This window comes from Engystomops pustulosus, chromosome 11, assembly GCF_040894005.1.
Source record: "Engystomops pustulosus chromosome 11, aEngPut4.maternal, whole genome shotgun sequence".
Classification (NCBI taxonomy): Eukaryota; Metazoa; Chordata; class Amphibia; order Anura; family Leptodactylidae; genus Engystomops; species Engystomops pustulosus.
This window is the reverse complement of record NC_092421.1, coordinates 13,123,880-13,142,056: the sequence shown is the minus strand read 5'-3', so window position 1 is coordinate 13,142,056 and position 18,177 is coordinate 13,123,880. Positions and strand designations below refer to the sequence as shown.

The window sequence follows — 18,177 nt, the reverse complement described above, 5'->3', positions numbered from 1 at the left end:
CTCCATTTATAACTGCGGCTGTGAATAGCCAAAAGTGACGTCATTTCTAATGAAAGACCCGAACAACTCCAATATGTAGAGTCAAAAAGATTCTTTGAAAACTCTTAGTTCAGTGGGTGAGTGCACATAATATTACGAGCGATATGGAAGTCCAACACTTTCCTTTTATGCTTTTGCAAACCTCGTATCCATAAATCACACAAGGCCTAATAGACTCCATCGCCTGGTGCCAGTGACTAGAAGATTACAGGCCGGGCTCCTCCACCCCACGAATGCTGGCAGCACAAGCTACAAACACTCAAAACCTAGCGGCGAGGGTTTCCCCCCGGAGATTTCAGTGAACAAGTGCAACATGAAAAAAATATATTCAATTTAAAAGCTCGTAAAGTATTTTCATCACCTGTTGACTGCAGGAAAGTAAATTACATGGAAGAGATTAAAGTAGAAATTGCAGCCCAGGTCTTGCTCGGAATTTAGCAAAAGGTGTGAATTCTTTCCAATCTGGTGATTTTATGGCCAGCAAAGACTGGAACGTCTATTGCAGATAAATCACAGGTGTGAAAAACCTGCCCCAATGTATCCACCGCTACGCAATCTGCTGCCAGAATTAGGAGTGATCTAATAGCACGGCTTTCGGGGCTTTTTTTTTCTTTCCCCAAATACTCAGTTCTTTAATCATTCCAGCCAAAACATAAGGTAATTATGTAGCGCGTCTCCCAGGGTACAAGTTGATATATTGCTAATGAAAAGAATGAAATATCTCAGATTATAGATACTTGTATATACTCTTACTCTACAACTCTTTACCCATCAGTGCCCTAAAATGGATCGCTAGAGCCCGAAACCCAATAGCTGTAATAACATCTATCTGCTGCCCCAAAACAGGAACACGTGTATACCGTATTTTTTGGACTATAAGGCGCACCATCAATAAATGTCTGCTAAAAAGCCTAGGTTCATATATTATAAGGCGCACCGGATTATAAGGATGAATGACCAGCAGATGGCAGACCTGTGCACAGTTCAAGGCAGCTGTTGTCTGTAAGTACGGTTCATATATAAGGCGCACTGAACTATAAGTCGCACCTTTTATTTTTGAAAACATCAAAGGATTTTTTGTGCGCCTTAAAGCCCGAAAAATACTGTAATCAAGTTCTACTCCGCCATAAAAGCCATAAAGAAATACCAGGCACATATAACGCTGGATCAATATCCTCCTCTGACTGCATTCACACATAGGTCCCTGTGTTATTCATGTATAGTTCAGGGAAACCTAAAATTACCAGCTGGACATTCACATTTCATTTAATACTTGTGATGCGAAGCGTTAAAAAAAGTGTCGATTTGGACATTTGAGCGTATTTTTCCGTATCTTTAAAGATTGGACACTTTGGGATGCCGTGATACTTAACGTGTGTTTTGTTGGTTTTTTTTTTTTACTTTTTTTTTTCCCATTTTAGGAAATTGTTTTATGTGTGTTAGGGGCCTTTGGGACATTTTTATGAATTTTATTTTGTGGTTTCTTCATTAGGTCCCTGACTGCGAAGACGGCACCCCACGATCACATTGCATTTTTAGAAACATTATAAAAAACAGCTACCATTAAATCTACTGATGGCATACTGCCCTGACTTTCTTTTATCTAGGGAAAACAAACACACACACACTTAGAAAAACATGCAGATGAGCCGGAGGCTCCACCCTCTGGTTATTTATGTACGCCCCCACTCTGTGCATTGCAGCCTGGTCCTGCCTGTCGTTATCGTGATGTCATAGGGAGCTGCCACACGTCGCGTTCTTGGACCGTTTTAAACGCATGCATTTTCAGTCCGTTTAAAAAAAACGTATGCGTTTGGCTGCTTTGAACCTGTTGATCTTAATTTCTAGAAATGTAGGCAGCTGTGAAACAAATTAAAACCAGCCAAGCACATGGTAAGCTTACAAAAACACCTCCGTGAAAAACCCCATGCGTTTTCAGTCCCTTTAAGAAGGGTCCAAAAATGGTCCAAGAATGCGATGCGTAGCAGCACCCATAGGCTGTCTGTGTGAGTGACGGGCGGCACAGGGCTGCAACGCACAGAGTAGGGGCAGCTTATTTGCATATTTTTGTTAAGACTTTCTTTTAGATGAACCCGGCTGTTCCTGGACATCAGAAATTCATTGCCATTCGCTAGATCAAAGAATGAGCAAGCAACTTTGTAATGCAGTAAATCTGATGGTAGATGTCCTTTAAAGGACAGGATGAAGGACTACATGCAAATGAGCCTGAGGGGCTCCAGGTTTCACAGGTGTTAATGGAGCCCAGAGCCCCTCAGTCTCATTTGAATGTGTTTTTCATGCTGGTGGTAGATGTCCTTGAAGAATAACCGCTGGACACATCCATACTTCTACTGACGGGCAGAGGTATAAGCAGTATCCAGCAGGAAACACCGGATTAAAAAAATAGCAGCAAACTACTCATTTTCATCCTGCTTCATGCTAGAAAAAACATTATATGCTCAGCACCGGCATTGTACGACTGCGGTCACACGCTTGCTTTCATAACGCAACACTAACGCACCGGTGGCCAGATCACATATGTTTCCAACGAAACGCACGAGATTGGTCAACAATGCAAGACACCCCGGTCTGGTTACAGATCGTATGCGTTTTCCTTGAAACACATATGCAATCGGGCCAAGGCCCCCTCCAGCGGTGTGTTATGATCGCAACGCTAGTGAAACATGTGATGATACATGTGGCGTTTTGAACCCGTTTTCAGTCTGTTAAAAAATGCATGCGTTTTTGTACATTTTTAATTAATATAACTGAGAAAATCCAGACAAAAACTAACGTGTTTTTTAACGGACTGAAAACGCATGACTAAAAACGGGTTCAAAACGCCACGTGTGCCACCACCCTAATGCTGCAGATTTACTTTGTGGCAAATATGCACATAATACACAACATTTGTAGATTCCGTTAGATACTTTGTTTGGAACCATACGTCAGATTTAAGGGACCAAGCAGATCAGGGTTTTCTCTGTTAAACAGGTTTCTGACAAACACTTGCTTTCGCTTTAAAAGGAGACTGGTGCAACATTTAGACTAGTCCTCTGAACGAGTAGCAGCCTAACGGGTTATATACAGTAATTCAGCATAAAGGATGGGCCTTAAATTGGCCCATGCAGGACTAAATCTAGTTATGTCGGTATATCAGCCTTACATTAACAGTGACAGAGCAGATGAAAGTATTTTAAAACTTTTGCACAAACACCTTGGAACAAATCTTATCAGAAAATAAAGTTCAGTCGATTCTTTATCTTTGAGCTAATGTATAACTTTGGACTTGAACAGTAGAGGTAATAAAGAGTCAATGGATCACTTAAGTGTGAAAGATAAAAGCGGCTACATCCACTGTAGCTGTAAGGCAAAAATGGAAACCTGCACCGGAACATATAACCAATGAATTTAATGAATAAATACAGACACCTGAATGGAGCCATCACCAAAAAAACACCCAAAACCAGTCCTGCAAGTTATTTTATTCTGGTGATGGATTCCATTGTAATGAATGTATGGGCAGGATAAGTACGGTACCTACAGGACAATATGTGCACACCCTACAGGGAACAAAAATCGGCAAAAATTGCTAAACTGCAGATAACAGCTTTGTGGATGTATAGCAAATTCTCTAAAATGCTGGTACCTGTAATTGAAAGTTTTCCAGGACAGGCCAAGCGTTCCTTCAATCCAGCATCTGAGGATCTACAAAAGGGGGAAGACACAACAAAGTTACATCACAGGGGAAAATAACATTATAACACAAAAGCATGATACAGGATACATGAAGACATATACACCAACCAACCACATGTATGCGCTTCATTGATTGCTACAGGACAGGCGGGGGGGGGGGATATAACGAGCGTATGATAAAGCCCTGATCCCTCCCACTGGATACATCATGGCGCTGGCGGACAAAACTAATGAGATTTAGCATTGAATGTTTACAGGCTTTTAGAAAGTGTGCAGGCAGGAGCAGGAACACCCCTTGCCGGCCACTGTCGGCTGCTGCATCCTTTCGCGCCACTTAGCGTTGAGGTGGCGTAGTCGTGAGAAAACTGGTGTAGAAGCGCTGATAACGGTCCCACATCGTGTACTAAAAGCAGATTCCCTATGTAGAAAATCTGCACAATAAAGCCTCATGCACACAAACATGCTTATTTTGCAGTGATGCGTTATCGGAAACCTCCAGTAATGGTATCTTACACTGCGGCAGAGTACAATGTAAACCCCGGACCGCCGCGCTCGCTCCATAGGCCGGTGGTAACTGCCACGCGTCAGTCACCATCCCCAATCCCGCCTCCTCATGTATACATCGGACCGCTTTGCAAGCAGTCTGGCGTTTACATTGTACTCCGCCTCAGTGTTAGTCAGATTTCTGTCCACTAGAAGTAAACATAGAAGCTTTCCATAGAATGACAGCAAGCAGAGATCTAGAAAACTGTGAGGAATTGATACAGAAAGTATATTGGAACATTTTATAACCTTTCATCATACAAAAAATATCAATTTGACAAAATGAGAATAACCTTTTAAAGTGCGTGCAACATAATTCTGTCTATTCAGGCAGCTTTCCAATAAGGAATCGCTGCATAGTTAAAGGGGTATTCCCATTTCGATAAATTAATGTTATTGTTTGTATAATAAAAGGTTATACAATTTTGTAATATACTTTCTGTATCAATTCTTCACTGCTTTCTAGATCTCCGCTTGCTGTCATTCTATAGGAAGCTTATATGTTTACTTCTAGTGGACAGAAATCTGACCATGGTCACACAGGTGCACGGCTAATTAGTATCATAGAGAGTGATCAGAGCTGTGTGATATAACGAGCCGTGCACCTGTGTGACCATGGGCAGATTTCTGTCCACTAGAAATAAACATATAAGCTTCCTATAGAATGACAGCAAGCAGAGATCTAGAAAGCAGTGAAGAATTGATATAGGAAGTATATTGGAAAATTGTAGAACTTTTTATTATACAAACAATAACATTAATTTGCCGAAATGGGAAACCCCCTTTAAATTCAATGGTCATTCAGCTACATGTGCAGTCAATATAAGAAAAACTAATTACTTTTCAATATTTGAAATTCTAATACAAAAAAGTGATAGAACAAAAAAAAAAAAATGTCCGCTGTAAAACACCCAACAAGGGCATTTTTTAATTACAAACCTAATGATATTAGACCTGATGTGTAGTTACATGAAATGACCAGCAGATGGCAATAAGAAACCACATTATCATATTACAGCACATGTTAAAGGAAATCTACCATCACAATCCATCCTGATAAACCAGGGACACTTACTCATAGATCCAGGCTCTGTGACTGTGGTAATAGTCTTATATCTGTTATGCATAAGACTATGCAAATCATGCAAATGCCGATTATGCTAATTAGTCTGAGCGGCTTCTAGGGGTGTTACCAGAACCCCTCTATGCCGTAGCTTCACAGGCTGTTAAACTCTCACTGTCTCTGCCTCAGCACTGAGATTATATCAGGAAGCACGGGTGAGACCGTGTAACAGCCTGTATAGCCAAATCACAGAGGGCTGGGGTAGCCCCTCAGTTTCAGTCAACATAATTTATAAAAATCAATTTTGAAGGGAGGAGGCCAAATATAAGAAGATTACTAGAGTCATACAAAGCTTCTAAGGCTATATTCCCACTGACGTATGGGGGACGTATATACAGCCGCCGTATATACAGCCGCCGTATATACGGCCGATATACGTCCCCCATAGGCAGCAATGGGCGCACGGCACCCTACGGGAGCGGTACCCGGAAAAAGATAGGACCTGTCCTATCTTTATCCGTAGTACGGCGCCGTGCGCCATTAATTCCTATGGAGAGGGGCGGGGGTGAGCTGCGCTCACCTCCTCCTCCTCTCCCCGTACACTGCCGTTGCCCGCTACGGTACGGGCGGGCAACGGCAGTGTGAATATAGCCTAAGGCTGGCGCCACACGTAGCACTTTGTCTGCGCTTGCAAACGCAAACAAAGTCGCGCCCACCGGGGCGGGCCTCGGCCCGATCGCATAGGCGTTTCTATGGAAACGCCTGCGATCGGGAACGAGCCGCCGGTGTTTTGCGTTAATTTAACGCGAAACACCGGCTCGTTCCCGGTGGGCGCGACTTTGTTTGCGTTTGCAAGCGCAGACAAAGCGCTACGTGTGGCGCCAGCCTAAGGGATATGCATTGCCTAGTAGTTCCACTGAACTGAATGGAATAGAGCGGTGATTAAAGGGGTTGTCTGACATTGATAAAAACTTTACTGGTGGGCTGTGAAAAAAAAAACAACCTATACTTACCTCCCTCCGTGCCTCCGGTGTCCCGTGCCACCTTCTGTCGCTGCCTCTGGCACGCCAACCCGTCTCCTGTCCCAACTGTGGCGGCGTGAGACACCGGGAGTGCTAAGGGAGGCACGTATACCCAAGCCCACCAATACAATGTTTTAATTAATGTTGGACCCCTTTAAGCAGGGATACCACTGCTTTATTCATATGGGGCAGTTGCAAACCCGAGGTTGTAAAAAAAAAAAAAAAGGGGATAGATGTCACTAGTAAAAAAAATAAATAAATAAACCCTTTAAGTGTAAATTCCTGCAACTCATTCCCAATAATGTAAGCTACTAATTGCACGAGTAGTAGGCAAGATTCACACTACCGTTGCCCGTCGTACCGTAGCACGGTGGGCACACGGCAGCGCGCGGGGAGAGGAGGAGGTGAGCGCTGCTCACCCCCGCCCCTCTCCATAGGAACATATGGCGCACGGTGCCGTATGCCATGAAAAGATAGGACATGGCCTTTTTTTTTCACGGGGTACGGAGCAGTACAGTGCCGCATGTGTGCTGCACCGTACCGCTCCAGTAGGGCGCCGCGCGCCCATTGCCATCTATTGGGGACGTATATAAGTCCCCCATGCGGCAGTGTAAATGAGGCCTTAGAGGTAGAATTGCATGACCAGGGTCGGCCAGAATAACAATGTTGTGTATGGTAATGTCACAGTGTGGCAGCAATCTCCTCCATGGACCTACCTCCTGCCCGAGCTCACAGTGTTACTGGCTTCCAGTGGGGAGTGCAGCTGCCTGGTATAGATCTGGATGCGGGCACTGCAGGTCATCAGATTTTTCACTGCGTTCAGTATTTGATCCTTCTGCGTGCTCACTGACAGCAGCTTACATATGCCATCACGCATACGCACTTCAAAGTCTAGCTTCTCCTGGAGGCAGCTGTCCTAAAATAAGAGGACATTCACATAAAATAAGGGTTTTAATGGCTTACAATAAGCAAAAAAATTATAGAATAGCAAAAAACAACATCACATACTGTAAATAGGCGTGGCGCCTACCATGCATGGCACAGTCCTATTCACCCACCGTGCCCTATGCCAGTGATGGCTAACCTATGGTGGCACTCAGAGCCCTTTCTGTGGGCACCCAGGCCATCACCAGAGATGACTCCAGGTATCTTCCTGCAGTCCCAGACAGCCCAGGACTTGCTGTGCACAGAGCTATATTAAAGTGACAGCACTACCTGGGACTATTTTCTGCTTTATTGGTGTCCTCAGGGGCTGGTATCAATGAAAACTGTGACAGAGAAGGGAGTATAAATCACAAATTACATTTCTGTGTTGGCACTTTGCCATAAATAAGCGGGTCTTTGTTGTAGTTTGGGCACTCTGTCTCTAAAAGGTTTGCCATCACTGCCCTATGCTTTTGAACCTACCTGTCAGTAAAGGTGGAGCAGTATATCCCTGGTTCATATTGAAAGTTGTCTTTAGACCAGGGCGATTTTGGACACTAAACCACCCGCAGGTGCTATGCTGTAAGGAGTCCCTTCTTCCCCACTGTCATCATGATTACAGGACGTCACCACAGGGAAGAAGGGACTTGTATCATATCTATAAAGGTGCACAGAGACTAATCCGCTACACTGCGGTCTGTCCATGCTCCAGTTTTTATGGACAGAGCCGCAGGGGCTCATTGTTATCCCCTGACTACTTGGACCCCCACCAATTGTAATAATGAAACCCTGCAGTTCACGAGAAAGAGGCGACGGCTGAACATGCAGGAGACTCGCATCATACCCTACTTCTGCATATGACGTGCATAAAGTACAACTTATACAAGACTAAAGGAAGAGCCATAAACATGTATTCTATCAGATATCATTTGCATTCAATTTATTTTTATTGATCCTCTGCTATAGGAAACAAATCCATAAATTTATAGGATTATTTAGTTATTCAGATGCATTAAATACTGATCAAATCTCAGTTTCTGGCACTCCCACCGAATGGAGCAGCAGGACACAAGATCAACCTTCATCACTCCACTATTGAACGTTTGGGGGGGGGGGGGGGTCCAACTGCTGGTCGGATAGAGGATAACAATCAAATCTGCTTCAATCTCTTTAAGGTTTGATATAAAATTGCAGGCATAAAAATTTTTTTATAAAAATGTATTTCACAGGCAGTCCCCAAATCAAGGACACCCGACTTACAATCGACCCCTAGTCACAGACGGAACTCTCTGCACACTGCAGAAGCTGGTTATTTACTGAGGTATAGTCCCAGGCTGCAATCCTCAACATAAATTATGAAAGGCGTCTGTAAACAAAGCTTCATTGTTAATCCTTGTTCCTATGACAACTCAAAATGTTGAATATCCTATTGTCACAGGAACATAAACTATTTTTGTCTAATTACATTTACAAAATATACCTGTTCCTATTTGCATACAAATTAAGCTTAAAGGGAACCTGTCAGCAGCCACACGGCTGTTAAACCCCCAAACATACCTTATAGGGTGTAGTAAATGTTGTGCAGGCATGTCCTTATAATGATTATCAACTTATATTCACAGGCAGCTAGCACCCCCCCAGCGTGACTGCTAGCTGCCTGTGATATTTCAGCATGAGGCCGGCACACAATCATTATAAGGACTGGCATGAGAAACATTTACTACACCCTATAAGGCAGTGATGGCAAACCTTTTAGATGCCGGGTGCCCAAACTACAACAAAGACCCGCTTATTTATCGCAAAGTGCCAAAACAGAAATTTAAATGTGATTTTTACTCTCTTCTCTGTCACAGTTTTCATTGATACCAGCACTCTGGGGACACCAATAAAGCAGGAAATAGTCCCAGGTAGAGCTGTCACTTTAAAATAGCTCTGTGCACAGCAAGTCCTGGGCTGTCTGGGACTGCAGGAAGATACCTGGAGTCATCTCTGGTGATGGCCTGAGTGCCCACAGAAAGGGCTCCGAGTGCCACCTCTGGCACCAGTGCCATAGGTTAGCCATCACTGCTATAAGGTATGTTTGGGGGTTTAACAGCCGTGCGGCTGGTGACTGGTTCCCTTTAAAGAGAACCCGTCAGGCAAAATAACCCCCCTAAACTAAATATATTTTCATAAACTGCCATTAGAGAGCATTGCCTCTATCCCTTCATTGTCCCTCTACATGCCTATAAACCTAAGCAATGAGGTCCTAAAGCTGTATGCAAATGACCTGTGAAATGTCCAATGAAGCATTAGCATATTCAAGCTGTCCAGCTTATTCATGAGTGGGAGGAACAGCCACACCCCCAGTGCATGACTGACAGCCTGTATAATGATGTGAGGCTGTATAATGATGTGCTTGCTGGTGCTGGTGGCCACGCCTCCTGCAGCCTGTGTGTGTGTACAGGCAGTCCCCGGGTTACGTACAAGATAGGGTCTGGAGGTTTGTTCTTAAGTTGAATTTGTATGTAAGTCGAAACTGTATATTTTATAATTGAAGTTCTAGACAAATTTTTTTTTTGTCCCAGTGACAATTGGAGTTTAAAATTTTTTGCTGTAATGGGACCAAGGATTATCAATAAATCTTCATTACAGACACCTTACAGCTGATCATTGCAGTCTGGGACTATAGTAACATCCAGAGAGCTTCACCAGAGGTCACAGTAGGCAGAGCGGTCCGTCTGTAACTATGGGTTGTCTGTAAGTCGGGTGTCCTTAAGTAGGAGACCGCCTGTATATAGGAGAGATACAGCAGCTCCAGGCAGCCATGTTATAGCAGAACATGTCAGATTCATGTGTAGCTGATGTCTGTGTCTCTCACCTGTGTATTAGGAGGATGCAGCATGTCAGCAGATGCAGCACACACACTAGCCATGCTTTACTATACATTACACACAGACATGAGCAGGGGGAGGAGAGGGGAGGGGTAACAGGGGTGACACCACTGCCTCTGACCATGTGACCAGCCTCATTTACATGATAAAAAATAGTTGATTTTACAATGAATAATGTATGAAATAACTAGATAAAGGCTGGGATGGGATACTTGTGAGCTGCTCCAACAGGTAGTAGTGACAGAAATAGTGACAGAGACCTGATGACAGGTGTCCTTTAAGAACAAACCCACTACAGAACCTACCCTGTATGTAACCCGGGGACTGCCTGTATCCTCAGGTGTGGGTACGATATCAGTTGTACTGTTCTTGTTTTGTGTTAGTGATAAGACATGATAAACCAAAGAAAACAAAATGCTGTCTGACTACACCCCCGTCCCCATTAATATTTGAGTGCTACGCTATGGTCTCTCAGACTATGTTCACACAGGAGAATCTGGTTTCCACACAGAATACAGGTCACGTCGCTCCTCTTATTGTAGGTTCATGTCTTTCCCTTAGGGCGGCACGGTGGCTGAGTGAGTAGCACTTCTGCCTTGCAGCGCTGTGGTCCTGGCTTCAAATCCCACCCAGGTCAACATCTGCAAAGAGCTTGTATGTTCTCTCCGTGTTTGCGTGGGTTTCCTCCGGTTTCCTCCCACACTCCAAAAACATACTGGTAAGATGATTAGATTGTGAGCCTCATGGGGACAGGGACCGATTTGGGAAGCTCTGTGCAGCGCTGCGGAATCTGTGTGCGCTATATAAAGAATTATTATAGGGCTTATTCAGATGGGCAGATCCACTGGGACGTGTGATGTCTGTGCTCAATCCGTATAGTATCCACATCCATATTTTAACATCTACATGTCATCCACTTTTTGCTTTTTTTCCACATCCGCAAAAAAAAAAGTTTTCTATTGTGTTTTCTGGTTGCTCTAACGACATTTCAGAAAAACATACAGCATACAGAAGTCACCAGTCACCCATGTGCAGTAAGTTTTATTTTTTTGTGGATCCATTGACCTCAACTTTCTACAGATCTGTGAAAATACAGACATGTGAACAGACCTATACAAATCAATGGTTTACATGGCCACAAAAATGGCCTCAAAAACGCCCCCATGTGAACGAGCCCTTAGAAATGTCCCGTTTCTTTCCTGAATAGGCTGTTGTTTTAGTGCACAGGTGAAAGTGACAGAACAGACCCCACAGACAGGAGGTTCCCTCACACAAAGCCCCCATTGCATACAATGCCAGTCTGACCCCATTGTACATTAACCCATTCCTGCTCGGAGCCAGCCAGCGGACACTCCCATGTCACAGATAACACAGATTGCAGTCACTACTCACTTCCTGAGAGGGGAAGACGGCGCTCTCACGGATCTTCTTCCGTTTTATCTCCATCCCCAGCGCCGAGCACTTGGACACGGTGGCCCGGTACCGCTCTCCACGGCGAAACATTTTGAATTTGGCGCCGTACTGCGCAGCCGCCGTACAGGATCCACACCGGTGACGTCACGCTCCCTGGATACAGCGAAGCAGATTTACAGCCACCTCCCCTCGGCTGGACCGTACCATTCTGCCACACCTTAGGAACTGCGTTTAAACCATCAAGTATTCCCTCAAATATATGACTGTACTCTATTTATTAAAATCTTGAAACGGTAACCTTCCACAAAGAATAATTCACTAAAGTTATTTACTAAATCTGGCTAATAACTCTCCCCTCCATTTACATGGTTTCGCCCTGTGGGATGGATTGTGAGATGAAAGGCGCAGGTGTCCTGTTTATCTGTTTTCCCTTTAGGGCGCATTCACACGATGCGTTGTGTCGCGTTGTGGGCGCACAACGCTTGGGCGCTTTGGTTGAGTTTTCATTGCGTTTTAAAAAGTGTTACAACAGCTGAGATGAGGTGATTTTCCTAATTACATTACTGTTAACGTTTCCGTTTACAAAACGCATTGTAAACGCGATGTTAACGTGTGCGTTAACATTGTGGTAACAAATGTAAACAGTAATGTAATTAGGCAAATCACCTCTCGTCAGACGTTGTAATGCGTTTCAAACACAATGAAAACGCAGGACAAAACGCCACGTGTGAACGTGCCCTGTGTGTCGCGTTTTTGCCATATTCCACTGGCTTCATATTAAATATTTTCATTTCTGTTCTTTTATGATCCATGATGGAGTCTCCATAAACAGCATTAAACCCCACATCAGTATTGCAGAGTATTATCATTAACAAGCAATCAGATGATTGCTTGTTCATGTCCGATGGTGGAATTAGTGAAAAAGTAAAAAAAAATGTTATTCAATAAAAAATAAATGAGTAAAAATTCCCATAACATATAAAGAGACATATAATGCACAAAAAAGTTGATATCATAACACAAACCCCACATATATAGTATCACCAGGTCCGAAACAATCCGTAGAATAAAAGTAAATAATTATTGAGCCCGCACGTTTAAGCTCGCAGAAAAAATTAAAATGTACCAAAAATTATGATTTTTACCTATTTAAAAATGCAATAAAAAGTGATAAAAAAAAACATATGTACTCCAGAACGATACTGTTCCAAAGTACATCATGTGCCACAAAAAATAAGCCATCAACCAGCTCCGTAGCCAAAAAAGTAAAAATGTTCTGCCACTCGGAAGATGGTGATGCAAAAATGATAGATTTTTCCCCACATTAGCGTTTTATTTGGCAAATTTAGTAAAACATAAGAAAAAATATTCACGTATGGTATCCCCGTAATCGTATCGACCCATAGAATAAAGATAACATGATTATTAGGCTATACGGTGAACACCAAAAAAAAAGTAAAAAATCCAGTACAGAACTGATGCTTTTCTATTCCTGCCCTCAAAAAAAACCTTCACAAATCTTCAACAATAGGAAATACCGACCCCAAAATGGTAAAACTGGAAAAAGCATCTCATCCCGCAAAAAAAATGCCGTCACATGACCCCAATAACGAAAAAGCAAAAATTTTATAGCCTGCAAAAGGGGCCAATGAGAAAACTAAAATCCTGGCAGCTGCAGGGTGCTCCTTCCCTTCTGCGCCTCGCTGTGCCCCCATAACACAAGTAACGGCCACGTGTGTGTGTGTGGGGGGGGGGGGGTCGCTGCACTCAGGAGAAATTGCAGAACAAATTGTAAGAGGGGTTTTCTCTTTTGGAAATGTGTAAATTTTAGAGCTAAATGAAGGTTTAACCGACACAATAAAAAATTTGGTCACCCCCATTTTGATTTAATTACTATGAAGATCTCAAGGGGTTAACAATCTCCCTTAAAGCTGTTTCTGATAGTTTGAGCGGTGCAGATCTGAAAATGGGTTGATACATAAGAGATTTTTAAATGTAAAATATTTAAAATTTCATTCAAAACTGTATTTATCCCCAAAATAGTCAATTCTAAAAAAATATGGAACATCAATATTCGATTTGTAAGCCGCGTGACATCAAAATAAATTATCCAGACGTTTCAAAAATGATGAAAATGTAAAGTAGACAAATGGGAATTTATTCAGCAACTTATTTAGGTGGTAAATCTATCTGCCTGAAAACGCAATGATTTCGAATTTCGAAAAAATAGCTAATTTTTTTAAAAAATAATTTTTTTCTTTTTTTTTGTAAATAAACTCAAAACTTATCAGGCAAAATTCACCACTAAATTGAAGTACAACATGTGGGGAAAAAACAATCTCAGAATCGCTTTGATAAGTAACAGTGTTCAAAAGTTATAACCATAGAAAGCGAAGCATTTTAGAATACAAAAAATGGAGCTGAGCCTTAAAGCGTAACTGTAAAGGTACTGGACAAAAATTAGTTTTAGCACACTGGAGAGAGCCTCTGATAACAATTCCAACGACATCTGTATCATGCTGCTGTTTTATTCCTAGGCTTGGATACATCTTTTTTAGAGATGAGCGAACACTAAAATGCTCGGGTACTCGTTATTCGAGACGAACTTTTCCCGATGCTCGAGTGCTCGTCTCGAATAACAAGCCCCATTGAAGTCAATGGGAGACTCGAGCATTTTTCAAGGGGACCAAGGCTCTGCACAGGGAAGCTTGGCCAAACACCTGGGAACCTCAGAAAAGGATGGAAACACCACGGAAATGGACAGGAAACAGCAGGGGCAGCATGCATGGATGCCTCTGAGGCTGCCTAATCGCACCATTATGCCAAAATTATGGGCAACAGCATGGCCATGACAGAGTGACAGAATGAAGCTAGATAGCATCTAAAACATCCAATAATTGACCCTGACACTATAGGGGACGGCATGCAGAGGCAGCGGCAGCAGCGGCAGGCTAGAGAGTGGCATGGCGACATACCCTAAATGGACTCAGGCTTCAAACCAATGGGTGGCAGAGAGGAACCAAAGGAGGTGAGCAAGAAGCGCTCAAATAATATCGGTACATGATAAAAGTTTGCCAGTATATTTTGTGGATTACACAGCAGGGTGGCGACAAAGTTAACATGGAAGCCATGAAAACAACCCCAAATTCTGCCTGACACAGCTCGTTTGATAAGGGGACCATGTATGCTTACAGTTCATGCCAGTCGCTGCACTTGCTGCCAGTCTCCTTTCGAATAGTTTAAAATAATAATAACCCTCATCCATAAAGCTCTGTATAATGCTGCACCCCCCTACCTCTCCTCTCTTATCTCAGTCTATCGCCCAACCCGTGCTCTTAGATCCGCCAGTGATCTTAGATTAACCTCTACCCTAGTGCGGACCTCCCACTCGCGTCTCCAAGACTTCTCTAGAGCTGCACCAATTCTATGGAATGCTCTGCCCCGGACTATCAGACTAATACCTAACCTCCAAAGTTTCAAACGTGCTCTTAAAACCCATTTCTTTAGGCAAGCCTATAACACTCATTAACTGCATGAAGTTTTAACTCTTCTACTAACCCGTCCTGTGTCGTCCTCCCATCTGTTATCCAGCAACCAACAGGCACCAGACTTCTCTGCAGTCCCATTCACCCTGGACCTGGTATATAAGATGACGGCTGAGTGTTTCAAGCGACAGCAATTCCATTTATTATATTTTTTTCTATTCCCTAAGAAGAATGGCTTGACCATTAAATATTCTTTTACCTCGTGTTACCCCATCATCTTCATAAACCGTAAGCTCTGGCGAGCAGGGACCTCACTCCTGTTGTTCCATACAAATGTTGTGCTCTGTTACATTACATTTGTATTTGTTTCCTATGATTTGTAAAGCGCTGCAGAATATGATGACGCTATATAAATAAAGATTATTATTATTATGGAGGCAGTGAACTAGTAGTAGATTAAAGGTGCTGCAACTATGTTAGTTGGATCTTGTGATGGAGCTGGCGCTCTGCAGCCAGGCGAGCTTTCGCCAATCCAAGCCCCTGTTTCTAGGCTACTCCCCAAACAGCACTTCTAAGAACCTTTTGTATAAGATCAAGTGTAGTAGCGTTCTTATAAGTTTAGGATATGCCGGGTGAGGGGAATGTAAACAGATGCGCAAGAAGCGCTGAAATAATATCCCTAAATGGTAAAAGTTTGCCAGTATATTTTGTGGATTACACAGCAGGGTGGCGACAAAGTTAACAACTTTGATGTGGAATGCCCTGTAATAGCTCTTGGGCGGTGTGCCTTTTATCGCCTAGGCTCAGCAGTTTCAGCACCGCCTGCTGTCGCTTAGCGACGGCACTGCTGCTGTGCCTAGAGCTACCGACTGATGGCGCCATGCCCACGGATGGTAATTCGGAGGAGGAGGAGGTGGAGGAGGGGTGGGAGGAGGTATAGTAGGCCTTTGAGACCTGGACCGAGGTAGGCCCCGCAATTCTCTGCGTCGCCAGTATATGAGCAGCCCCAGGGTCAGACTCGGTCCCAGCCTGCACCAAGTTAAGTGTAGTAGCGTTCTTATAAGTTTGGGATATGGCGGGTGAGGGGAATGTAAACAGATGCGCAAGAAGCGCATGATGCGCATGGAGCTGGCGCTCCGCTGCCAGGCGAGCTTTCGCCAATCCAAGCCCCTGTCTCTAGGCTACTCCCCAAACAGCACTTCTAAGAACCTTTTGTATAAGATCAAGTGTAGTAGCGTTCTTATAAGTTTAGGATATGCCGGGTGAGGGGAATGTAAACAGATGCGCAAGAAGCGCTGAAATAATATCCCTAAATGGTAAAAGTTTGCCAGTATATTTTGTGGATAACACAGCAGGGTGGCGACAAAGTTAACAACTTTGATGTGGAATCCATGAAAACAACCCAAATTTCTGCCTGACACACCTCGTTTGATAAAGGGACGATGTATGGAGGCAGCTATATGGACGACTTTTGGAGGTAGCAATGGAGACAACGTGTGGAGGCTGCTATGGAGACAATTTAATTTGGATAGTGCCTGTATGTGGCAGTCCCAAACATTTTTCAAACCAGAGGAGCAGGTAGGTGGCCCTCCAGTAAAATGGAATAGATTGAGTGCCTGTATGTGGCAGTCCCAAAAATGTTTCAAACCAGAGGAGCAGGTAGGTGGCCCTCCAGTAAAATGGAATAGATTGAGTGCCTGTATGTGGCAGTCCCAAAAATTCTTCAAACCAGAGGAGCAGGTAGGTGGCCCTCCAGTAAAATGGAATAGATTGAGTGCCTGTATGTGGCAGTCCCAAAAATTCTTCAAACCAGAGGAGCAGGTAGGTGGCCCTGCAGTAAAATGGAATAGATTGAGTGCCTGTATGTGGCAGTCCCAAAAATGTTTCAAACCAGAGGAGCAGGTAGGTGGCCCTCCAGTAAAATGGAATAGATTGAGTGCCTGTATGTGGCAGTCCCAAAAATTGTTCAAACCAGAGGAGCAGGTAGGTGGCCCTGCAGTAAAATGGAATAGATTGAGTGCCTGTATGTGGCAGTCCCAAAAATGTTTCAAACCAGAGGAGCAGGTAGGTGGCCCTCCAGTAAAATGGAATAGATTGAGTGCCTGTATGTGGCAGTCCCAAAAATTGTTCAAACCAGAGGAGCAGGTAGGTGGCCCTGCAGTAAAATGGAATAGATTGAGTGCCTGTATGTGGCAGTCCCAAAAATTTTTTAAAACAGAGGACCGGGTAGGTGGCCCTCCAGAAAAATGGAATAGATTGAGTGCCTGTATGTGGCACTCACAAAAATTGTTTCAAACAGAGGACCGGGTAGGTGGCCCTCCAGAAAAATTAAATGCATGAAGTACTATAGCAAGAGTCAGTGGGCCCTGTCAAAAAATAGCCATTTTCCTCTGCTTTACTGTACAAAGAGGAGGAGAAGGAGGAAAATGAGGAGGAGGAGGAGGAGTGGATCAATTATTCAGGTTGAGCTTCCTTCACCTGGTGGAGATTGGAAATTCTGAGAAATCCAGCCTTTATTCATTTTAATAAGCGTCAGCCTGTCAGCGCTGTCAGTCGACAGGCGTGTACGCTTATCGGTGATGATGCCACCAGCTGCACTGAAAACCCGCTCGGACAAGACGCTAGCGGCAGGGCAGGCAAGAACCTCCAAGGCGTACAGCGCCAGTTCGTGCCACATGTCCAGCTTTGAAACCCAGTAGTTGTAGGGAGCTGTGTGATCATTTAGGACGATGGTATGGTCAGCTACGTACTCCCTCACCATCTTTCTGTAAAGATCAGCCCTACTCTGCCGAGACTGGGGACAGGTGACAGTGTCTTGCTGGGGTGACATAAAGCTGGCAAAAGCCTTGTAAAGCGTACCCTTGCCAGTGCTGGACAAGCTGCCTGCTCGCCTACTCTCCCTCGCTACTTGTCCCGCAGAACTACGCACTCTGCCGCTAGCGCTGTCAGAAGGGAAATACTGTTTCAGCTTGTGCACCAGGGCCTGCTGGTATTCATGCATTCTCACACTCCTTTCCTCTGCAGGGATGAGAGTGGAAAGATTTTGCTTGTACCGTGGGTCCAGGAGAGTGAACACCCAGTAATCGGTGCTGGAATAAATTCTTTGAACGCGAGGG

The 18,177-nt window shown here is 43.9% G+C and overlaps 1 protein-coding gene across 1 annotated transcript in view; it reads right to left on the bottom strand.

Moving 5' to 3' along the window:
- RTKN2 (rhotekin 2) overlaps positions 1-11,730 on the bottom strand; it is a 62,815-nt gene extending 51,085 nt beyond the window's left edge. Inside the window, exons 1-3 of the mRNA XM_072130023.1 lie at positions 11,556-11,730; positions 7,083-7,282; positions 3,689-3,747 (exon numbers count right to left, since the gene is read on the bottom strand). Of these exons, the coding sequence (XP_071986124.1) occupies positions 3,689-3,747; positions 7,083-7,282; positions 11,556-11,666 (370 nt within the window). The 5' untranslated portion in view covers positions 11,667-11,730. The remainder of the gene's footprint in view (positions 1-3,688; positions 3,748-7,082; positions 7,283-11,555) is intronic.
- Between the last annotated feature and the right edge of the window lie 6,447 nt (positions 11,731-18,177).